The 16615-nt window shown below is 37.7% G+C and overlaps 1 protein-coding gene across 2 annotated transcripts in view; it reads left to right on the top strand.

Annotated features, from left to right (window-relative positions):
* Positions 1-16615, top strand: part of PREX2 (phosphatidylinositol-3,4,5-trisphosphate dependent Rac exchange factor 2) — a 235978-nt gene that overhangs the window by 48598 nt on the left and 170765 nt on the right. For both annotated transcript variants that reach the window (XM_072951849.1, XM_072951850.1), the window contains exons 2-4: positions 12017-12088; positions 13377-13499; positions 15785-15889. In XM_072951849.1, coding sequence (XP_072807950.1) covers positions 12017-12088; positions 13377-13499; positions 15785-15889 — 300 coding nt within the window. The remainder of the gene's footprint in view (positions 1-12016; positions 12089-13376; positions 13500-15784; positions 15890-16615) is intronic.

Raw genomic sequence — 16615 nt, 5'->3', positions numbered from 1 at the left:
GGAAAGTTTCAGCCAAAAGTGTTTAAAAAATCTGGATGTTATTATGATGAAAAATTATTTTCACCTAGGCTCTCCGATAATGGTGATGTTCACTTTGAATTAATAATTGTTCTGCAAGAGAGCAAAATATCTTTTGGTGGGAAATTGAGCAATAATTAAAAAGCCTTCAACAACTATGACACAGCAGATCCGTTTGTGTCTGAATCATGAGAAAACATCAACATTCAAAGGGTTTTCACTGGGGATCATAATATGCCATTTAGGTATCTTTGTGATCTCTTTAGGCACCTATCCGAGTAATACAAGTGATTGAGATATATATATAGAGAGAGAGATGGTTTGTAGAGTGATAGATGCCCATGAGTGGTTGTACCATTTTGGATTCCCACCAGCAATGAATGATAATTCCTGATTGCTCCACATTCTCACTAGCCTATGGTGTTGTCAGTATTTTGGATCTTGTCCTTTCTAATAAGTGTGTGGTAGTGTCTCATTATTTTAATTTTTAATTGCCTAATGACAAAAGATTTGAGCATCTTTTTATGTATGCTTATTTGCCATCTACTTATCTTCTTTGGTAAGGTGTCTGTTCAATTCTTTCACCCATTTGAAAAATCTGAATGCTGACTTCTTTATTGTTGAGTTTTAAGAGTTGTTTGTATATTTTGGGTAATAGTCTTTTATCATATATATTTTGGCATATATATGGCTTGTCTGTGGCTTGTCTTCTCATTCTCTTGTCATTTACAGAGCAGAAGTTTTAATTTTAATGAAGTCCAATTTGTTTTGTTCCTTACAAAGATCATGCCTTTGGTGTTGTATCTAAAAACGTCATCACCGTACCCAAGGTCAGTATTTTCTCCTATGCTGTCTTCTAGTTTTGCATTTTACATTTAGGTCTGTGATTTATTTTGAGTCAGTTTTTCTGAAGGATGTAAGGTCTATGTCTAGATTTTTTAAAATTTTAATTTGCATGCAGATGTATAGTTGTCACAGCACCATTTGTTGAAAGGACTATTCTTTTTTCATTGTATTGACTTTTCTCCTTTGTCAAAGATCAGTTGACTGTATTTGTGTGAGTGTATTTCTAGGCCCTCTGTTGTGTTCCATTGATCTACTTTTCTTTTCTTTCACCAAAATGACACTCTTTTGATGACTGTGGTTTTATAGTAAGCCTTGACGTTAGGTAGTGTCAGTCCTCTGATTTTATTCTTCTTCTTCAATATTGTCTATGCTGTGTCTTTTATCTCTCCATATAAACTTAGAATCATTTTTTTGAAATCCACCTAATAACTTGCTGGACTTTTGATTGTAATTGTGTTAAGTCTACAGGTCAAGTTGGAAGAGCTAACATCGTGACATTATTGACTCTTCCTATTCATGAATGTAGAGTATTTAATTCTTTGATATTTTTTATTCAGAGTTCGGTCATTTTCCTAAGAATTTAATTTTGGAAGTGCTAATGTAAAAGGCATTGTATTTTTAGTTTCAAATTCCACTTGTTCATTGCTGGTACCTAGAAAAGTAATCGACTTTCGTATATTAACTGTGTATCTTACAACCTTGCATATTAATTCCAGCAGTTTTTTGGTTAGTTCTTTTGGATTTTCTAATCAGACAATTATATATTTGCAAACAAAGACAATTTCATGTTTTCTTTCCAATCAATATACCTTTTATTTCCTTTTTTGGCCTTAATGCATTAGCTAGCAATTCCAGTACAATGCTGGAAAGGACTGATAAGGGGGGAATATCCTTGCATTGTTCCTGATCTTAGTGCGTATGCTTCTTGTCTCTTCTTTTTAAAATTTATTTTTATTTTTATTTATTGTAGTGTAGTTGACTTACAATATTATATTACTTTCAGGTGTACAGCATAGTGATTCAATATTTTTGTAGATTACACACCATAGAAGTTACTATAAAATATTGACTATGTTCCCTGTGCTGTGACTTTTATATACCCCTGTGACTTATTTATGTAGTACCTCTTAATCCCCTTCACTTGTTTTGCCCCTTTCTCACCTCTCTCCCCTCCGGTAACCATTAGTTTGTTCTCTGTATCTGTTAGTCTGTTTCTGGGGTTTTTTTGTTCTGTTTTGTTTTTTAGGGAAAGCTTCTAGTTTCTCACCATTATGTATAATGTTAGCTGTAGAGTTTTTAAAGACATTTTATAATGTTAAGGACATCCCCCTCTGTTAGTTTGCTGAGAGTATTTGTTGTTAATGACTGTTAGATTTTGTCACATGCATTTTCTGCATCTATTGATACGATCATACGGTTTTTCTTTTTAGAGTGTTCATGTGATGGATTATATTAATTGATTCTCCAATGTTGAACTGAATTTGCGTATTTGGGAAATTCCCACATGCATATGTGTGCTGTACAATTCTTTTAATACATTTTTGGGTTTTATTTGTTAATACTTTGTTTAGGATTTTTGCATCTAGTTTATGAGCGATACTAGTCTATAGTTTTCCTGTGAAGTCTTTGCTTTTGGTCATAGAACAAGTTAGGGAGTATATCCTCTACTTCTGTCTTCTGAAAGAGATTGTAGAGAATTGGTACAATTTCTTCCTTAAAGATTTGGTAGAATTCACCAGTGAACCCATTTGGTGTGTTGCTTTCTGTTTTGGAAAGTTATTAAATATTGATTCAATTCCTTTAACAGATGTAGTCCTCTTCAAATTGTATTTCTTTTTCTGTGACTTTTGGCAGGTTATATCTGTCAAGGAATTGATCCATTTCATTTAGGTTGTCATTTGTGGTCATAATATTTTTCATGGTATTCTTTTGTTATCACTTTAATGTCCATGGGATCTGTGATGAGGCCCTATGTTTCATTTGTGATACTAGCAATTTGTGTCTCTCCCCACCCACCCCCCTCGTTAATCTGGCTAGAGGCTTATCAGTTTTATTTATTTTTGCAAAGAATCAGCTTTTGGGTTTGTTGAAATTCCCTATTGATTTTGTATTTTAAATTTTACTGGTTTCTGCTCTCATTTTTAGTATTTTTTTCCTTCTGCTGACTTTGGATTTAGTTTGCTCTTCTTTTACTAGTTTCCTAGGTGAAAGCTTAAATGGTAGATTTTAGATCTTCTTTTCTAATATATGCATTCAATACTATAAATCTCCCTCTTAGCACTTCTTTTGCTGCATCCCACAAATTTTCGTGAGTTGTATTTTCATTTTCTTCAGAATATTTGCATATTTGTCTTGAGATTTCTTATTTGACCACTGTGTTATTTAGAAGTGTATTGTTTAATATCCATGCATTTTGGGGTTTTCTAGCTGTCTTTCTCTTATTGATTTCTAGTTTAATTTATTCCACTGTGGTCTGAGCAGACATTGTATGATATCTATTCTTTTAGATTTGTAAAGATGTGTTTTATTGCCCAGAATGTGGTCTATTTTGATCAATATTCCATGATTTGAGAAGAACGTACTTTCTGCTATTATTGGATGTCGTCTATTGATGTGCGTTATATCCAGCTGATTGATGACGTTCAGTTCAACTGTGTCCTTTCTGATTTTCTACCTGCTGGATCTTTCCATTTCTGATAGAGAGTTAAGTCTCCAATGATAATAGACTCATCTATTTCTCCTTGTAGTTCTGTCAGTTTTTGGCTGATGTATTTTGATGTTCTTATTACACACATACATGTTAAAAGTTGCTATGTCTTTTTTGAGAATTGACATTTTTATATCTATGTAATATTCCTTTTTATCTCTGATAATATTTCTTGCTTTGAAGTCTGCTCTGTCAGAAATTAATATAGCTTCTCCTGCTTTGTTTTGATTGTTAGCATGGTATATCTTTTTATCATCCCTTTACTTTTAACCTACATATATGTCTTCATATTTAAAGTGGGTTTCTTTTAGACAGTGTATACTTGGATCTTGTTTTTTGATCCACTCTGACAATCTCTTTTAATTGGTGCATCTAGACCATTGACATTTAATGTGATTTTTTTATATAGCTGGATTAATATCTGCCATATTTGTTACTATTTTCTATTTCTTACCTCCCCCCCATTTTGTATTCCATTCTTTTTCTAAAATGCTTTAATAGAGCGTTTTATTGATTCCATTTTCTCTTCTTTCTTAGTGTATCAATTATGCCATTTATTTATTTATTTACTTTTTTTAGTGGTTGCCTTGGAGTTTGCAATATACGTTTACAAATGATTCAAGTATACCTTCAAACCATACTGTAACTCTTCATGGGTAGTGCAAGTAGCTTATAATAACAAAAGTTTTTATTTTCCCCTCACTTTTGAAGGGATAGTTTCTCAGGATACAGTATTCTAGGTTGGTGATTTTTTTTCTCTCAACATCTTAAATATTTCACTTTAAATATTTAACTCTTCTTGCTGGCATGGTTTCTGAGGAAAGTCAAATGTAATTCTCTTCTTGGTTCCTGTATAGCTAAGGTGTTTTTTCCTCTGGCTCTTTTCAAGATTTTTTTTCCCACTTTGAATATGATATGCCTAATTGTGGGGTTTTGGGGTGTTTGCCTTGTTTGGTATTCTCTGAGATTCCTGAATCTGTGGTTTGGTATTTGACATTAATTTGGAGAAATTCTTAGTCATTATTGTTTGAATATTTTTGTTCTTTTCTCTCTCTTCTCCTTCTCCTATTCCCATTATGCATATTGTTACACTTTACGTCATCATGGAGGACTGTGGAGTTCTTGGATAGTCTGTCCTATTTCTTCCCATCTTTTTTTGCCTTGCTTTTCAGTTTTGAAAGTTTTATTGCCATATCCTCAAAGTTAGTGATTCTTTGCTCATCTGTGTCCAGTCTACTAATGAGCCCATTGAAGACATTCTTCATTTATGTTACAGTTATTTTTTTAATTTCCTTGATTCTTTCTTAGAATTTCCATCTCTCTGCTTTCATTATCCATCTGCTCTTGCATGATGTCTACTTTTTAGCTAGAACTGTAGAATATTAATCCTACTTGTTTGAAATTTCTGGTCTGACAATTCCAACATCTCTGTCATATCTGAATCTGGTTCTGATGCTTGCTCTGACTCTTCTAACTGCCTTTTTGGTCTTTTAATATGCCTTGTAATTTTTTGTTGTAAGCCAGATATGATGTGCTGTGTGAAAGGAACTCCGGTAAATAGGCCTTTAGTGATGTGGTGGTATATGTAGGAATGGGAAGTGGTCTATAGTCTTGTGATTAAGTCTCAGTCTTTTGGTGAGCCTGTGTCCCTGAACTGTGAACTTCACCATTTTTTTTTTGTTTGTTTCCCTCCCTCCTTATATGGAAAATGTTGACCAGCGTAAGCTAGGATTGAGTATTTTCCTTTTCCTATCTGGAAGACTAGAGCAGCCTGGAGTTGGATATTTCTCTTTCGCCAGTGAAATTAGGTTTGGGTATAATTCCAGTAGTGTAAACACTCATAAAATACTTTCCCTTGAGGACAGGCCTCATTAAGAATAGAATAGTTTGATGTATTTAAAAATGGTTACTTTTCTTTCTCTTTGCTGTTGCAGAACAGGGTTTTTGTCTGATACTCACTATGAGAAACTGGTAAAGCTCCTGGAGGTAAAACTCATAAAAGTGTGAGGAATCCCTCCTTCTTTGACTTGGTCCCCTTGGAGTTTTAACTCTCAGATTTGTCCACACTGAGTCTCCAGTAATTTGTTGGTTACAGTTAAGGATTTCCTAACATGTACCACTTCTGGCAGAGATTTTTGCTTTTGGGTTTTTGATCTAGTAAGTTGTGATTCTCTATTTTTGCCTGTCTGTGCACTGGTATTTGTGCTAATGGTACAAAAGCAATGATGTGTAATATTGCTGATGCTTTAGTGTGAATCAAGGCACTGGCACCAAACTGTGCTATTAATTACCACATACTTCTAAACACCCACTCCTGTGGGTGGCAGGGGGATGCCAGTTGCATTTAAGAATGTTCTTGATAAAGCTGTAAAAATGACTAATTTTATTAAAACTTGACTCTTGAGCACATCTTTGTGATGAAGTGGGAAGTACAACTAAGGACTTCTGTTGCATCCTCACGTATTATGGTCGTCTCCAGGGGAAGAACGTGTATTACTGTTTGAGTTGCTATGGAACATCATGTTTACTCGAAATAACAACTGTGAGACAAACTATGGTTTCAGTTTCAGGGCATTTGGGTATTTGGAAGATATTTTCTCAAAAAAGAGTAAAGTGAGCCTGTCATTGCAAGAAAAAACAGCTGATAGTATTTACTGATGATGACAAATTCAAGCTGGCAAGTGAATTTAGAGTTTTGGAAAATGTATGTCCATCAACGTAAGCTCAGTAGCTTCCTTATACTTAAAGACTTTTCTAATGAGCTGGATACTGATATTAACTAACAGGATGTGTTTTGTAATATTGAATAATGAATAGTATTAATATTTGGGAGATATGGTAAATCGCTTAAATGTGCAACATTAAGCATGGATAAAAGAGCTGTTCAAATTGCAAGACAGATCAATGGGTTTTAACGTAATAGAATATAAAAAGTTCACTGATGTGGTTTCAGATGACTACTGGTGAGAAAATACCACTATTGAATTTTGGTGTTGTATTAAAGAAGAATACCCACAACTCATTGACAATGTTATAGCAATGGACATATTTTTCCCTTTTCAAACTATCATTGAAAATATGATGCCAAATAACATATCACAACACATTGAAGCATATATGAGAATCCAGCTATCTTCTGCTAAGCTAGACATTAAAGAAATTTGTAATCCTATAAAACAGTGCCACACTTCTCACAGAAAATTTTTTGAGAAAAGATAGCTATTTTTTCATAAAAGTATGTTGTATATGTAAACATGTCATGGGTTTATAATTGTTAATTTCAGATAAATTTATAAGTAAGTGAATTTTTGACAACAAACATTAAATTTTTCTTATTTTTAATTTTTAATATGTCAAATATTGATAGATATAATACACAGAAGTAAAAGCTCTTTCTCCATAATTTCTAAGAGTGTAAAGGATTCCTGAGATTGAAACCTGTGAGAACCACTACCATGTAACATAAATATTGCTGAATTTTGCCTAGTAATTAATAACTAATATGTATTTAAATTTACAGACATTTACATGACAACATGCATGCTGGTGCTTTTTTCATGTTAAAGGAAGGATTCCTACTCAAAAAATTTGAAATCACTTATGTTCAGGGAAAAGTAAAAACCAGTGGACTGGAGAATTTATGAAGGGTTTGCCAAAAGTATATTAAGGGAACATAAAATGTAACTTTGAAGGATGAATAAAGCTGTTATTTTCTAGCTTAAAAAATGAACCCTTCCTTGATCCAAATCCACCTCCATATTTCTGTTCCTTTTCTCAGCAAAACTTTAAAGGATTTTAAACTTTTTCTGTGGTTACTGGTTCCATTTTCTTTTTCTCCATTTCCTTCTCTTCCTGTTACTTTGGGACTGCTGTGGTTAAGATCAGTGGTGATTGACCTCTGTGTTGTCAAGTTACATATCTTTATGGACCCCACCTGAATTCTCAGCACTGATAAAGCTGTGGACCACTCCTTCTTTCTTGAAACTCTCTCTCTGTTGGCTTTGGTGACACCACACTCTCTTGGTTTTGTTCCTACCTTACTGGCTTCTTTGACATCTAAATGTTGGAGTGCCCCAAGGTTCCGTCCTTTTTTCTTCTCTGTCTACATACTGTCTCCAGTGAACTGAAGTCAATTGTCTCTTCCCTCAATGAACACTTTCCCTGAGTTATGTGTTTGTGCCAGTGACACTCAACTCTTTAACCTCAGCCTCAGAAACCGAGATCAGTACAGCTAGCTCCCTACTGGGGATCTCCACATTGGTGACCAATAGGCCTCTCAAGCTCAGCACAGCCAGAACAAACTCTGACTCCAACAACTACTCCTTCAGACGTCTCCATTCCAATAAGATGGCACCGCGGTCAACCAGGTGTTCAAGGCAAACTCAAATGACAAGTGTTTTTCATCTGTTAGGACTTTGTTTTTCTCTCAGGAAGACAAAACAAAACAAAGCATTTATCTTCCAAAGAATTTTGATGTCATAATACTGTTTTCAGTTCAAGAGATAAAAGGAAAATGTTTACTCATTATTTTTTCTACTTGTTTTCACAGAGTCTACTTCTTCCTGTGGTAGTACAGCTCCTCTTCGTTCGTTTCCCTTTTTACGTAAAATTTATGCACCTCTGTTCATATTAAATAGCCACATTGTCAAAGTGCTGCTAAGATCATTCTGAATGTATCATAAGAGTAGTAAGGTTTGATGCCTATATAAGAAATTCAGATTGGCGTCAGGCATGTAGAATTGAAAGAGTGAACTTTTAAATTCAATGCGGCTTTTGAGAGTGGTCTATTGTGTATAATTGACTGATAAAAAGAACGGGAAGGACAAAAATGAGTTGCAAAAGACACTTCACTACATTCTGGGAATAAAACTCATCATAGGCTTTGCTTTACTTTCGAACTGACAGCAGCCCAGAGGGACAGACGAGGAGAAAGGGGATTGTTGTCATCTCTCTACTGTATGTGAATGAGTTTTCTTCCTTCTTTTAATTTCTTGTTAGCAAATTTGTGACCCTTTCAGCTTTCTTAAACTTTAATTACTGCATGCCATTTAACATATTTCACCAAACACTTGTTGAGAGGAAAACAATATGGGGCCCACTGAAGAGAAGATGAGGAGTTCTGCCCTCTGAGTCAGGAACCATGACTAAAGTGACATCTGGGAACATGTTGTGTGGGATGATTGTTGGGAAGCTCTGGGTTGCTGAGCGTGTGATAATAACACTCCTGCCAGCTGGAGGTACGTTGAGGGGCACCAGCGAGCATCACTTCCTCCAAATGTGACCCAGTCCGTCTTATCTGGCTCACCTGTCTCAGCATCTCCCTAGCCTTCAGAGATTATTATGACCTGTGTATGCAGCCTAGATTGTGGTTTTCATTGTTGGTAGCGGAAACCTCAAGTGGCTGAGTGACAAGATACTGTGCATAGAGGGAATGTGACATGGAGTTGAAAGTCAAGGTGAAGTAAGTCAACCTGTTTTACCCATTGAGTCTCACTTATTTGTCTCATAAGTGTGTTTCTTCAATGTTTGGAAGAATCAACATAAAGGAATGTTCATCAAACTGTGGTCTCTGGACCAGCTGCTTAGAATCACCTAGGAAACTTGCTCAAAATGCAGATTTCTGGGTCCTAAACCAATCTGCTGAATCGGACCTTCTGGGGACAGGGCTGGGTGTCTGCATTTGGAAGAAACTCTCCAAGTCTTACACACAATGAAGAGTTTGAGAACCATTGGCATTAAAACCAATTTTTTCCAGTACTTATTTTCCATATATTTGTATTGAAATGAAAATGATCTAATTCTGATGAAATTCTGGACCAGTGAGAATGAATGAATACAGAGATAAAATGACATATTAAATCTCATGTATTTTTATGACTAGAGTGTTAATGCTTCGAAGAAAGATTCAATGCCCCAATTACCAAAATCTGAACGGACTCTAGATTCTGGTAGTTAAAGGATGATTCTGAAAACACGTTGTTTATCTTTATCTTCAGAAAGGAAGATTTACGCATTTTGTAAAAAATGTCAAAACGTTTTCATGATTTTGCCCTCTCTGCAGACTATCTAAAATCTGCCTTCACTGTCGTATAAAATGAGGCTCTTGGGAAAAATAAATGCTTGGTTAAAAATGCTAAGAAGTTTTCTTTCGTATGCAGTTAAACAAAAAGTTTCATATTGTCACGGAGGATAAGAAGATAAAAAGTCAGACAGGGGACAGTGCTTGCTTTACTAGTTCGCATGTTTCCTTTACCTCATAGTTTGATTCCTTTTCACTACCTCCTGTCTTTAGTTTGTTGGTTTCAGAATGTGACCGAGTTCAGTTTAGGAAGATAAGGTTTATAAATGTAGAGGTGAAGTGTAAGTGTTGCTTGCACGAGAAGTCCCATGTTCCCTATGTGGTCAACACGAAATGTAAACAAGGCGGCCGACGTACCCGCGTTGTTTTCGGACTAAATGGAAGGAACTCAGGAGCATTTTTGATGTATGAGTATATGGAGAAATATTCAAGAAAAGCAAAACTAAAATTAAAAATTAGACGAACACTAATTAAAATGGGCCCTTAAAGTCAGAACACTCAACAGTCTCTCTCCATTGCCAATTATACCTAACTGTAGATAATATTTCAAAAAATTGAGTCCCGTGTTTCCAATTAAAGAATTAAGGTGCCATCCAATACTTTCTTGTTCATTTTATTTAATTCAGCGAACTCTTTCATTCAGTTGAGGCTGTCAGTACTGATGTGGCTTTGCAGTTACAGAATCTGAAATGTGAGTTCTTGAACCAGGAGTCAAGATGGGACTGAAGCTAATGCTGGGAGTGAGAGCTTGTGGCCCATTTGCTTTGTTTCTTTTAAATAGTTTTGTTTTTCCTTTACCAAGATTATAACATGCAGACAGCCAGACATTCTGAAAATAAGAGAGTGTACAAAGGTCAGCTTGCTACCACCCGGAGGTCATCACTGTTTGCCTTTTAGTATATGCTACATATTTTTTCTTAGTATGAATGCACGTCGACATTACCCCTGTCGATATACGTATGTATACTTGTATGTGTGTCTGTACATGTATGTGCACATCATGTATGCTGCTTAGTAAATTTTTTCAGCAAACAATATTTATAGACATCTGTTGTATAGACACATACGTATATATGATTTTTCATCCCATTTCATTTATGATTGTACTTTTGCCCAGTATGCTGTACTTTGCATGGTCTATCACATATGAAATGATCCCACTAATGATGGGCATTTAGATTGTTTCCAGTTTTTCCACTTTTGTAATCAATACACTGAAAGCCTTTGTCTGAATATTTTCTTAGGATAAATCCCTGGAGATAGAATTGCTGGGTTAAAGGGAATGCCCATTTAAAAGTTTGGAGATATAAGCTATCCTCAGAAGTGTTGTGTCATTTTCTACTGTTGCTGGCAATGTCTTGAGGGTGATGATTTTGGCATATTATGAGCAATCCTGTGTTTTGTTCATGTTTCAAATCTTTGTAAATGTAGCATGTCAAAAATGACATTCTTACCTTCATTTTCATTTGCCTGATGCAGTATCCCAAGACTCCCCTGAGCAGCTGTGTGCCCTGGGAGGTTGATGTGCTGTCATTCATACCCTGACTTGGCAGGTAGTGGCTGAAGTTCTTAAGACAGTCAAGGGAAGAAATGATCTCACCTGGTCACTAGGTAGTTAAATAGATGCTGTCTTGAGAACACAGACCAGATTTGCTGGTTAGAAAGTCTCTTCTCTTTTTCCTTCTAAACTTTCTTTTTTAAGTCCCAGTATAAATAACTCTTTCTACTTCTTTTTTTCTTTGCTAGAATAATAGCTTACACAGTCATGGATCAAAGCTTAATGGCCATCAGGAAGAGTCCAGATCTTTGAACTACTAATGAACTCATTTGCCTACCAGAGGGCTGTGGAGAGTCCTGACCTGAAATACAAATTCTGGCTTCCTAAAACTTAAGAGAGGGGGTGGGAAATCCTTCCATTCCTTCTTGAAAGTCACTTTCTCTTTCTCCCTTCCTCCTTCACTCCCTCAGTCGCTCTCACTTCCAAAGGGATCACTTCATGATATTTCTAGCCCTTTCGTTTTTTAGTAGAAACTCCATTGTTTGTTAGATTTTGGTCTTTTGTGCTTCAGAGGACTTAGAAGTTTAGGAAATATTTGTTAAGTGTTTACCGCAGAACTTTGAGGTCTTGGTAGATAAACTTAATTCATATATACATGATCACTTTGGGCCCTGCCCCCAAACTATAAAGGAAATGGACTTCCCAGGTAGGAGAAGCAATGCACAGGATTTTCGCCTTTTACAGCAAAGCTATTATACTCAATAGTTTTTAAGCTTTGGTTTATTATAAAAAAACTAGTTCTGATCAACATCCAGTTATTTGATCAACCTAATGTTGTCTTCATAATATCTTCTCTTGTTTCCCCCAGGCATTCTTACACCGAATGAACCAGTGCGCCGCATCCAAAGTTGACAAAAATGTAACAGAAGAAACAGTGAAGGTGAGGAGGTGTAATGGGCCCTCGACCCCAGCATGAGGTCCCCTCAGATAAAATTTTAGCTCTGGGCTTGTCACCTTGTCTCCAGTTCCAGTGTGAGCTCTGTGCTAGGCCCTGGTGGGAGTGACAATTAGAAGAAGGGAAGCTACAGTTTGGGATAAGAAATGGGGCTTATGAGGATGGTGTAGAAGACAGAGAAAATTTTTTTGCCAAGATCTTGGAAATGTTTGAAAAGAGGAAAAAAAACAACCCCAAGACCGAGAACCTTAGTGTCTCCAAGGGAATGGGAGCTGAACCGCGTGTGGGACGATTGCTGGAGGGGCTCACCAGGCAGGATGTGGGCAGATGTAACTTCCAGACTCTGACCCCTGAAGGACAAACAATTTGGATGGTCCACTGGTGCGGAAAAGAAAGTCCACACAGTATCTTCACTTCACAGACAAATGTATGAGCATCTCCTTTTAAACTGTAGGGAAGGAAACTTGGGAAAAAAAAGAGCTGGGGGTGGAAAATGAAAATCGTGCCATAGTCATTATTTCTCAGTTAAATTGTATAAATCTTCATTGATATTTATTTTTGATGCTAACTTGCTGTTTTATTTTACTGGAAATAAAAAGTTCCCAATGATTTTATAAGCACTTCAGACTACTTCCTATTACATTAAATACTCTCTTTTACATTCTCCTTACCATGGAGTATTTTAGCTTGTGTGCAAGCAAAAAACACCTGAGGCTCAAATGGACTTGAAGATACTTTGACTCCCATATCGGGAGCTCCAGGCAGGAGAGAAGGTTGAGGACGGGTGGCTCAGGGAGGTGAACCAGTTGGCCAGGTTCTCCAGCTGTTCACTCTGCCCCTGGGCTGGCTCCTCCCGCAGCTGCAAAATGACCCTGGAGCTGTGCCAGCTGTCACTTCCAGACACAGCACCTTTCAAAGGGCTGTCCACTCCAGGGTGCCCTTCTTGGGGACAAGGAAGCCCTTTCCCCGAGGCCTGCCAGCAAATCTGCCCACGCAGTTTTACCCACAGCCCGTTCTCCTCAGTGGCGTCGGACTGCGGTGCCTGGAGTCAGTCACTCCGGATTATCCTGTGAGCCAGGGACGGGTTCCTGGTTCCCGGAGCTGCGTGGGAGGGGAGGGGGTGTCCAGGTGGAACTGGCGCTCCCCCTGCCGGGTGGGTGGGAGGGACAGCTATCCCCTGAAGTGTTGTTCAGCGTAGAGAGAGAACACAGTACCCGCAGTAGACTTTTTTAAAAAACCCGCTTCGTGATAGCACTTACACGTTTGTTTACAGATGCTGTTCTCCAACATTGAAGAGATCCTTGCAGTACATAAAGAGTTTTTGAAAGTCGTGGAAGAATGCTTACATCCAGAACCTAATGCTCAGCAAGAAGTGGGAACCTGCTTTCTTCACTTTGTAGGATAAATTTCTGTTTATTTAAAAAGCTTTCCCCCCTTAGAATTTAAGAGTTAGCTCTTGGCATAGTAGGATGTGGGAATCCAGCATTAGAAGTAAAATCTGACACCAAAAGTTTGGGGTCTTTTCAGGCCAATGAAATCTTCCACTTGGAGCCAGAAAAGGGGAGAGGGCCTCACATCATCCGTTTTATTCAGTGAAGAATAAACAGGCTTTTCTTTTTCCCAACGAGTTAGTTTTTCGCATCCTCTGTAGCTTTGAATTCTAATGAATATTCAGGCTGTTCATAATGAAAGGATTTTGATGTTTCTCTCCAACATAGAGCGTTACTCTTTTGAGGCAGAAAATCCTTACTCTTAGAATGGTGTGATGAGTCAAAATGTTTCCCTCTTAATTGACTTGTGACTAGGCTGGGGGTGAGCAGCCCCGGTCCCTCGAGGTACACATATGCCTGCGTCTGGATTTTTCTCAGAGGGTTGTATCGAGCAGTGTGGAAGAACAAGCCAGCACTCAGTTATTTCCAATTATCTGGTCACGCTTGTAGGATCATTTCCATCTCTTGGTTCATGAGAGCTGAAATTACTTATGCCGTTGACTTGCAAGGTAGAAAGCCACCTGTATGGTGAAAATTGTTTTCAGAACTAAAGGGCATTCATCCTGAAAAGAGACAAATAGTGCTATTTATACCATCCCACTGAGGCTAATTTTCAGAATACCAACTTGAATCTCCGTGTTTATCAAAATGCCATACAATCAGTGTCTTGTTTAAAAATGTGTAGGAATATTTGGTCACAGAAATCAGGTGTTTATGTTTGATTTCTAGTTCGTCTCTTATAAAGACAACGACATATGGGTTCTAGATCTGTATTTCTCTATGTAGTGAGCAGACTCTGTAAATGTTATTTTTAGAATTAGAAAATATTCCCTAAAAATGATTATATTAAAGGGAGAGGCCTGGGGTACAGGAAGATCCAGCTGTGCTTTCCTTGGGCACGACTGGAAGCCATGCGTGTTTGCATCCACTTAACCCAGACTGCTCCCTTTCGCGGAAGAACGCAGCTCTCCTGCCAGCGGGAGTGGCCGTGGTCTCCGTGCCGGTGGCACGTGGAAACCATGCACTCTGACATCCATGTCCTCAGTAACACACTATGAGTCTGTCAGCCGTGAATGTAGCTAAACTATTTCTGAAGTTTGCTTTATATTCTGGTTCCTACCATCTCTTGAAATAAGTAATTCAGTATGTTTTCTACCGGCTGTATAGAATAAACCCTGTGTTTCTACATGCATGTCTTGGAAATTTCAGAGGACACACTTCTCTTCTACTGCTTGATCCCTGCATTTTCTGAGTCCTCCTGTTTTATTGGGACTGCTTTGATAGATATTGATCATAACCACGTTGAGAAACTCTTACAGACGGAAGGGAGCTTAGAGCTCATGGTGGCGTGGAATTCCTCCTTTTATGGAAGTGTCCCTTCAACTGCATCTGTGAGGGTTGTTCGTCTTGTTTTTACTTGATCACTTTTAGTGACATCTCTGACTGTTAGAAAATCTCTGTATTAATCCCAAATCTGCCTGTCTCTGCCCAACCAGTTTCCACCCAGTGGTCCCAGTTTTGGAGCTACATAGAGTTGTAAACCCTTTACAGTAACTGTGACAGCTCTTTGAAAGTAGCTACTGTTTCCTTACTTTTATATACTAACAAATATCTTTCTCTGAGATGACCTCTCATGTGTAATGTCTTTTTTTTTTTTTAATTTTGGTTTTTGTTTCTTTTTCATGTGTAACGTCTTTGAGGTCTGTCATTATCCTAGTCACTTGTTCCTGAATAGTCTCTACTTGGTCAGTGTCCCTCTTAACACAACTGTCCAGATTGGTGCACACGAACCCCGGGGTGCCATGTACCCATGTGATCTGGCACAAGCTTTCCTTTCCTCTCCCTGCCTGGGAGTCCTGGCTTCACCTCTCCGGATCTTGCCCAAATACTACATCCTTTTAAAGTTGTATCTGAATCCTTCCAGCAAAGCTGAGTCCTCTCTTCTCTGGAATCTGCTACCACTCATTTAACCCTTTATTGCATACATCATACTGGGCTGTAATTAATAGAAGTCTGTCTCCTTTCCTATTGTTCATAGATCAGGAAAAATAAATAAATAAAATGTATTTATATCTACATTAGTATAGCTCTTGAAACACAGTAAACACTTAATGAAGTTTGTTCATAAGCATCACACTATTTCAGAATGGCTCATAAAGTGAGTCTAACTTATTATTACTTGAATTCACAGAAAGACAAGTTTCGGATCTACGACGAGTATTGTAGTAATCATGAGAAGGCCCAAAAACTGCTTTTGGAACTTAACAAAATAAGAACAATCCGGACATTCCTTTTGGTAAGTATATGTTTACACCTTACCATAAGCTGTTATCTGTTGATAGGCTCACCAAGAGCCAAGGAATAGCGTCCGTGTGGTGTAAACTCTGCTTGTTCGACATCTGTTTTTAACATATCCCTGCTTGGAAGCTAGAGAGCTCTGTGACAAATGTAAGGAGTGAGATTGCAAATCAACTCTGCATCAATCAAGAAAAATATGCGTATGTACTCTTAAAATCACACACACGCACACACAAATGCAAGAAGTGACAGTTAAGAGAAGCGTGCTTATTGGAAACACTGTCAGGCCCTCTCCTGGCTGATTACGAGCTGTTTGTCAGACCGGGGTTCCTCCTGAGGGATGCGTTTATGCCAGAGGTCACCGTGGCTTTTACATCCCTCAGCTCCCTAGAGTTTCCTTCACTTCTGTGAAGAGAGGTCTAAGTAGGGCAGGGACAGGAAGGAAACGCGTCGTGGGGATGGTAGAAAAGAATTGTAAAGACTGACCTTTCTCCTGCATATGTTTCTTGTTCAGTGTTCATAAAAAGAACAAGGATCTGTGTTTAATTTCTTTAGGATGGTACATATAAATGCATACTTTGGCAGTTACTTGGACAAGTTAATTGCCAGTGAGAACCACGCTGTAAGTACAGTGATGTTTAGCAAACTGTGGAATGGAGTAACCATCCTCACGGTCCAGTTCTAAAGCATTTCCATCATCCTCAGAAGTCCCTCTTGCCTATTT

The sequence above is a fragment of the Vicugna pacos genome, chromosome 29, assembly GCF_048564905.1.
Source record: "Vicugna pacos chromosome 29, VicPac4, whole genome shotgun sequence".
NCBI classification, from domain to species: Eukaryota; Metazoa; Chordata; class Mammalia; order Artiodactyla; family Camelidae; genus Vicugna; species Vicugna pacos.
This window is presented reverse-complemented; position numbering and strand designations above follow the sequence as displayed.